This window comes from Podarcis cretensis (assembly GCF_951804945.1).
Source record: "Podarcis cretensis genome assembly, chromosome: 16".
NCBI lineage: Eukaryota > Metazoa > Chordata > Lepidosauria > Squamata > Lacertidae > Podarcis > Podarcis cretensis.
In genome coordinates this window covers 3,397,039-3,404,865 of record NC_137186.1, presented here as the reverse complement: position 1 = coordinate 3,404,865, position 7,827 = coordinate 3,397,039, and the positions used below count along the sequence as shown (strand labels likewise).

Below are 7,827 nucleotides of genomic sequence, written 5' to 3'. Positions count from 1 at the left end.
AGAGAGAGAGAGATGGAAGGAAGAAAGAAAGGAGGAGGAGAAGGGGGGAGAGAGAGAGAGATGGATGGATGGATGGATGGATGGATGGATGGACGGAAGGAGAAGGAGAAGGGGGGAGAGAGAGAGATGGAAGGAGGAAGAAAGGATGAGAAGGAGAGAGAGAGAGAGAGAGAGAGAGAGAGAGATATGGAAGGAAGGAAGGAAGGAAGGAAGGAAGGAAGGAAGGAAGGAAGGAGAAGGGGAGAGAGAGAGAGAGAGATGGAAGGAAGAAAGAAAGGAGAAGGAGAAGGGGGGGAGAGAGAGAGATGAAAGGAAGGAAGGAAGGAGAAGGAGAAGGAGGGAGAGAGAGAGAGAGAGATATAGAGTGCCTGCTTCCCGAGAAATCTGGCAGGGATCCTGGCATGCGTCTCTGTGTGTCTCTGTCCCCATGGCAACGCCAGCCGCCTGCCTGAGCATGGCGCTCCGTGACATGGTGGACTTGGAGTCCGGCCTGCAAGGCCAGGACTGGGGGGCCCTCAACCCAGAGCAGCAGATCAAGCTCTCCCACTTCAAGGTGGGTCAAGGGGAGGAGAGGGGGGTGTATGGGGGGTCCCTTAGAAAAGACCCACAAAGCTCGGCACTGTGGCTCCGCTTTCCCAAGGCATGCTGGGAGTCTGGTTCACACTCCCTCAAAGGGGCTTCTCTTGTGCTTCGGGAGGGGCAAAGCGGGTTTGTAGAGGATGCCATAAGGCAGCTGGGCAAGAAATAAAGCAGATGAAAGGTGCGAAGATGGGGAGCACGGGGAAATAGGCAGTTTAGTTTTGGGATGTGCAAAAGTCACAGCCCCCTGGAGAAGTTGCTTAGCATAATCACATTGTGGTTATGATTATGATTACTATTATTAAACCTGTTTCTTTCAGAACAGAGTTTTAAATAACTGCCTGCTTCGCGTTGGCTTCTTTTTGTTGTTCTCTCTCTCTGTCTGTCTGTCTATTCTCTCTCTCTAATATCTATCTATCTATCTATCTATCTATCTATCTATCTATCTATCTCTATCTATCTATCTATCTATCTATCTATCTATCTATCTATCTATATCTATCTATCTATCTATCTATCTATCTATCTATCTATCTATCTATCATCCATCTATCATCCATCTATCTATCTATCTATCTATCTATCTATCTATCTATCTATCTATCTAATCATCTATCTTATCTCTCTCTCTCTCTCTCTAATCTATCTATCTATCTATCTATCTATCTATCTATCTATCATCTATCTATCTATCTATCTATCTATCTATCTATCTACATCTATCATCATCTATCTATCTATCTATCTATCTATCTATCTATCTCTATATCTATCTATCTATCATCTATCTATCTATCTATCTATCTATCTATCTATCTATCTATCATCTATCTATCTATCATCTATCTATCTATCTATCTATCTATCTATCTATCTATCTCTATCTACATCTATCTATCTATCATCTATCATCTTTTGTCTTTTTTTATGTGATGGCGCAGTTTGGAGCGGGATTGACTTTATTTTTCCAGTGCAAAAGCTTCCAGTATTTGTCCATTTTGGGCGAGCCTCTGGGGCTGGCGTTAGTGATGGCTGCAAACTTGGATGAGTTTTAAAGAGGACTAGGCCTGCTCACAGAGGAAATAGCTCTCGGGGGGGGGGGGCTGGCTGCAAGTGCTCATCAGCACTCTACACATGCTCAGAGGTACTTATTTTGCACTCAAAACACTTGCCTGCAATTAATGGTGATCTTTGCAGGTTGGGCTGTGCTGCTACATGGCTGCTGCTGAGATACGACAAGCAACCATTACCTGTACTTTCCGGAAACAATCGAATACATTTTTATTTTATTTCCAAACTGGATAAAAAGATCTCTGCTTTGGCTTTTCTTTGCTTACCATCTTCAAAACTCTCTCTCTCTCTTTTTTTAATGATACGACGGCAAATCGCCTTGAGACATGAATGTAAAAGCAGATTCGTAAATTAAGAAATCATCGCCATCCTTTTAAGTAGACGCCCTCCCCGGTTTGCAACTGCATCGGGATTGTTTTGAGATATTTTAATTGCTTTCTCGTTTGTGCAGTTGTTGCCCTGGGCTCCTCTGGGAGGAAGGGTGGGATATAAATTTAATAAAATAAAACAAAACAACCACAACCACCATAAAAGCTAACCGAGGCCGTATTTTAACTGTGACACGTCCCCGAGAGGGTAGCCTGGAGTTACGTCTCGATTCAGCCAACACAGGGGGAAAGAGGAGCGCCGTGGCACCATCAAGACAAAACAGATTTATTGTGGCAGACAGTTTCATGGACTGGAGCCCAGCACATCAGGCGCATCCAGTCCGCGAACGTTTATGCCACAATAAATCTGCTAGTCTTTAAAGGTGTCACATGGATCTTTGTTGTACATTTTAATGGGCCTCTCTGCAAGCTAAAGGTGTCTATATTATTATCGGAGTGGGTGGGGAGGATCCCTGTGGTCCTGATTTTCTGGGTAGTCTATCCCCTACCCATATTCTTCCCTTTAAGGAATGTATTACTAAAATGGCTCATGCGGACTACAAGCACCATCGTCCCTGACCATTGGCTCTGCTGGCTGGGCGCTGATGGGCATTGGAGTCGGAGTACATTGCTGAACACCCCCTTGGCCGCTGGCCATGCTTGGGGCTAATGGGGCTGTAGTAAGTTAAAGGTAAAAGGTAAAGGTACCCCTGCCCGTACGGGCCAGTCTTGACAGACTCTGGGGTTGTGCGCCCATCTCACTTAAGAGGCCAGGGGCCAGCGCTGTCCGGAGACACTTCCGGGTCACGTGGCCAGCGTGACATCGCTGCTCTGGCGAGCCAGAGCCGCACACGGAAACGCCGTTTACCTTCCCGCTGGTAAGCGGTCCCTATTTATCTACTTGCACCCGGAGGTGCTTTCGAACTGCTAGGTTGGCAGGCGCTGGGACCGAGCAGCGGGAGCGCACCCCGCCGCAGGGATTCGAACTGCCGACCTTTCGATCGGCAAGCCCTAGGCGCTGAGGCTTTAACCCACAGCGCCACCTGCGTCACTCTGTAGTAAGTTACCTCCCACTGATTCTTCAACATCAACTTCGTTGCGCTGGTCATGTTGTGCGGATGCCTGATGATTGTCTTCCAAAGCAACTACTCTATTCCCAACTTAAAAATGGAAAGCGTAATGCTGGTGGTCAACGAAAGAGGTTCAAAGACTCTCTCAAGGCAAATCTAAAAAAATGTAGTATAAACACCGACAACTGGGAAACACTGGCCTGCGAGAAATGGGTTGCGAACAGTCTCCTTCAGCAGCTACCAGGCTTTTAGCCGTAGCCTGCAATAAGATTTGGAACTGAGAAAAAACCTCGCCTCCAAGTCAGGACAAATGTGCTTAGATGCTCAGATCTTAGCTTCTTCACGACCCTTTCCTCCCCCCAGATAAACACCAGGATCGCTAATGAGAAATACCTTCGTGCGCACAAGGAAGTGGAAATGCTGCTGTCGGGATTTCTCAGGTAAGTTTTTCGACTTCTAAGATTGGCGGCGGCAGCGGTGTGTGTGTGTGTGTGTGTGTGTGTGTGTGTGTGTGTGTGTGGATCAGCCTTGGAAGAATCAGCTGGCGACCCACCATTTCACTGAAAAAGTTCTTTTAATTTACAAGGTGCCCAGGGTATTTCTTGCGAGGCTGCAGTTCACCCTGACGGAAAAAAGTTTGGCAATTTCCCCCCACCCCCCACCTAGCTTTCCTAGCTGCCTTGCTAATTGCTTTATCGATTCCCAATGAAGGAACTGTTGTAATTACGAAGAGGTCTTCTTAATTGTTATAAATATTTCCTCGGCCCTGTGACGGTTGTACGTTCTTGTTTCTTGTTTTTAATATAAAACTCCATCACACACACACCCCCAAAAGGTGAATGCAGATGTAAATTAAATGTTTCTCCCCAGTTGCTAATTGGCTTATCGATTCCCAATAAAGAAAGAGTGATTTACCAATTTGTCTTGCGTACCTTTGACAAGGACTTACAAAATCAACAGAGAGGAGAAAGCAGGGGGGGGGGGGACGGGACACACAATCAACTGCTTAAAAAACTCCCTTTTAAAAGTCTTTTTTTTTCCTGTCCACCTCTCTCCCCCTCCTCCCTGCTCCATGTTTCCAGGGAAGTTCTGCTGCAAAGACCAAATAATATACGAGAGTTTGCTGCTGGTAAGAGTTCCATTTCCTAGCCTTAAATATTGAGAGATTTTACTTTTTCACATACCAGTTGTTGGAAGGAACTGGAGGGGAGTATTTTCTTGCGCTCAAATCACACAGGTTTCCCGCAGGCATCTGGTTGCACTCAGGATGTTCAAACAGAAGGGCCGATGGCCTGATCCTGCAAATGCTTCCTATGCTATTAAGAGCAGGTAGCACAGCAGCGTCTGGCGATGGAGTACCTGCAGCCCTCTGGAGGCTGCTGGGACTCCCGGCACCCCCTCACCGCTGGGCACCCGTAGGTGTCCTCCCCCCATCCCTGGCCTCATGCGTGCAACACCCGTGCAAAAGATTGTGGAGTCCGCCGCTGGCCATTACCTCCACAGCTGGCAGGACCAGTTTATGTCAGATGGCACTGGGTGTCACGGAACGCTCACAGACATTTCAACTGTGCAGGGGAGAGAACTGTCCCGGTCCGGTTCCCTGGCTGGGGACATCGGGACCGGGGGCAAGATGGCGGGGTGGGAGCAGGAACGGGGGGTCCAGAAGCCAGGAGTCAGGAAGTCAAGAGTCCGAGGTTTCAGAGAGCCCAGGAGTCAAGAAGTCAAGGGTTCAAGGGTCAGGAAGCAAGGAGTCACAAAGTTAGGAGTCCGAGGGTCAGGAAGCAAGGAGTCGCGAGTCAAGGGTCCGAGGATCAAGGAGTGAAGGAGCCAAACGCAGCAAGGCAGGGAATGTGTTGCTGTGGCCAAGAGCCGAAGGGAAATGCTGACCTTACAGTGGTGCCCCGCAAGACGAATGCCTCGCAAGACGGAAAACCCGCTAGACGAAAGAGTTTTCCGTTTTGGAGGTGCTTCGCAAAATGAATTTCCTATGGGCTTGCTTCGCAAGACGAAAATGTCTTGCGAGTTCCTGCGGGGTTTTTTTCCTTTCCCCCCCTTTTTCTAAGCCGCTAAGCCGCTTATCCGCTTACCCACTAAGCTGATAAGCCACTAAAAGCCGCTAAACCGCTAATAGCGCTAATCCGCTAAGCTGTCAATGGGCTTGCTTTGCAAGACGAAAAAACCGCTAGACGAAGAGACTCGCGGAACGGATTCTGTTCGTCTTGCGAGGCACCACTGTATATCCCTTCCCAGCACTTGCCATCAGGTGCTGTGAGTTACTAATTGGCCTCACCTGTGCGGCCACACCTTGCCTCTACAGAACAAACTTAGGAAGGCCCCAGTCCTGGTCAGAGGGCCCGGCTCCTGCACGCACACCTGACAAGAACCAAGCGCACCTGAATGTTTCTGCGCGGAGACGATGTCCGCTTGAGCTTCTGCCGTGTACCAAGGAGGGTCCCACCTTCCCGATTCCTGTCCCTTGTAAATCAGCGTCCCTGCTTTTCCCTTTCGAGAACGTCCAGTCAAAATTTAGCTAAGAGTGACCAGCACTGTTCTCCCTTCAGGGAACCCAACCCGTGGCCCTCTGAAGGCTGCTGGATTCCAGTTCCCACCAGCCCCAACCACAGGACTGATGGAAACTGTAGTCCCAAGAACAGGTCAGGAGCCACAGTTTCCCCTGGAGTGCCTTTCCCTCACGACGACGCAGGACCCACCTGAAAAATCAAGTTTTTGAAAGAGGAAGGGGGCTCTCAAAGCGCATGGGGCGCCCAACTAACAACCCAGCCCCGTCAGAAATCAAATATCAGGAGGGAGACACGGCTTGCAGAAGGAATATAAACCGAAGTCATTCCAACAAGGGCTGATGGGCTGGTCCCCTGGGTTTCTGTGAGGCATAGTCTGAGTCCAGTCCAAGGTTGAGGCCGTCCGTCAAAGCTGAAGCTGGGTCCAAGGCAGGGAGTCGGGCGAGGTCAGGAGATCCAGCAGGACAAGGTGCAGGCAGGAACTGGCTACCAACAATATTGCTCCCACATCTTGGGACTGGGGCTGGCTGGCTTTTATCTGCCCCGAGGCATAGGGCGGTCCCAGTCCACAGGTGACTCACCTCTCCTGGCCTGGAGGCGAGCACTCCTCCTGCAGTAACTTAGTTCCCTCCGCTCTCTGCCCCGAGCCTCTGCAGCCCAGGAGAGGCTGGAGGGTTACCGGACCCAGAGGCAAACTCAGATTCCTCTGACGGGGCTGAGAGTGGAGCACCTGCAGGCAATGGGTCCTCCATCACCTCAGGGGCCAGAGCAGACTCAGCTGGTACCTGCACCTGAGGATCCAGCACAGGTGAGGACCCTTCAGGCTCAGGCCCCAGCTCAGCTGGTTCTGGAGGCAGGGAATCCTGTACAGGCTGGGATTCCTCAGGTTCAGCCTGCAAGTCCGAATCCCAGTCCATCACCGCTGATGCTCTGGCACTGGGAGTGGCGCACAGGAATGGCCAGTGCCTGTAATACTCTTTGCTGTCAAGTCTGTGACAAAGAGAACACCCCGTAGTACAGATGTGGCCATTCAATCATGGCTGGGGTGGGTGGAAAGAGAACAGGAAGCCTTGCTGTCCCTTTCTACTCTGCGTCCTTTTGCTTTTATGGAGGATGAATGGATGAGGCAGGCAGATCAGCACCAGGTGTGCCTGGGGGCTCAATGCGGCCCCCAAACCACTCTCCCTGGCCCTCGGGGAGCTCTCGCCAGGCCACGTCCCTCACCAGCCCTGCCCCACAGATTCCTTGCTTGTTTTTCTCTGGCTGGGATGTGCCCTCTAGGGCAAAGGGTGGGGAACGTCAGGAGCCAGGTGCGGCCCTCCAGACCTCTCTGTCTGGCCCCCGAGAGTCTCCCCAGGCAACGCTTCCCTTCCACAGCCACACAGTGCTTTTGCTTGGCTGGGATATGCCCTTGAATTCTTGAGGACGCCTTGAAGGTCCTCGGTGCACCTCAGAGATGCAATAAATCTGTTAGCGGCACCCAGCTTCCCTCTCCCTTTGGCTAACCATCTCGTCTTCCTTCGTCCTCTCCTGCCAGACTACTTCACCAACCCGGAACTCCCCAAGAAGATCCAGCAGCAGATGATGGAGAAACTCAACGAGGCCGTCTAAGCGATGCCTCGCACTCGGGCCCCTCTTGGAGGAAAATGCAAACTCTTCGCTTTTGGACTTCCCATCACAAATGAACAGACCTTCCCCTGGAAATGGGTTGTTTGCGACTAGCTTCTGCTCAGGAGGAAAACCTCTGAAACCAACGTTCACCAATTTCAGTGGGTCTCCTCAGAGCAGGAGTGCGGAGCGGACAACCCAACTCTTTTACTCTTTGGTGTTTTAATTTAACCTCTTCTCTTCCGGGTCCGGAGGGGAGAGAATAAAGCTGGACTTCCAAAACAAGGGTGATGTTGACTTCATTTGCCATAACAGACTTCCGGTCGGCGCCAGCGCTTAATGGCGGTCCGAGCCTCGAGCTCCGAGGCAGGACTGCTCCGTTAGTTCGGGTCTTACCCGCTACGGCAAGCGGGGGACCCCTAAAATCACAGGCGCGGAGCCTGTGAACAAAGGAGATTCGGTGGGCACCTTTTGCGCCCCCCGGTACTGTGAGGGAGCCTTTTTAAAGGCTTCGGAGCGGCATCGGGGTAAGCGCGGTGCTGAGAGTCGTCACCCAGCTAGCGGAGTGAAGCCGCGTCGCCATGAGCGGAGAGCGCCGATTCCTTCCTGCAA

General features: G+C 50.8%; 1 protein-coding gene across 1 annotated transcript; it reads left to right on the top strand.

The window, feature by feature from the left end:
• The first annotated feature begins 412 nt into the window (after nucleotides 1-412).
• Nucleotides 413-7,500, top strand: RIIAD1 (regulatory subunit of type II PKA R-subunit domain containing 1). The gene is made up of 4 exons (XM_079958552.1): nucleotides 413-553; nucleotides 3,452-3,528; nucleotides 4,171-4,217; nucleotides 7,145-7,500. Exons 1-4 carry the CDS (start codon nucleotides 428-430, stop codon nucleotides 7,216-7,218), a joined length of 324 nt encoding a protein of 107 aa, XP_079814678.1. The 5' UTR covers nucleotides 413-427; the 3' UTR covers nucleotides 7,219-7,500.
• Nucleotides 7,501-7,827: the final 327 nt, after the last annotated feature.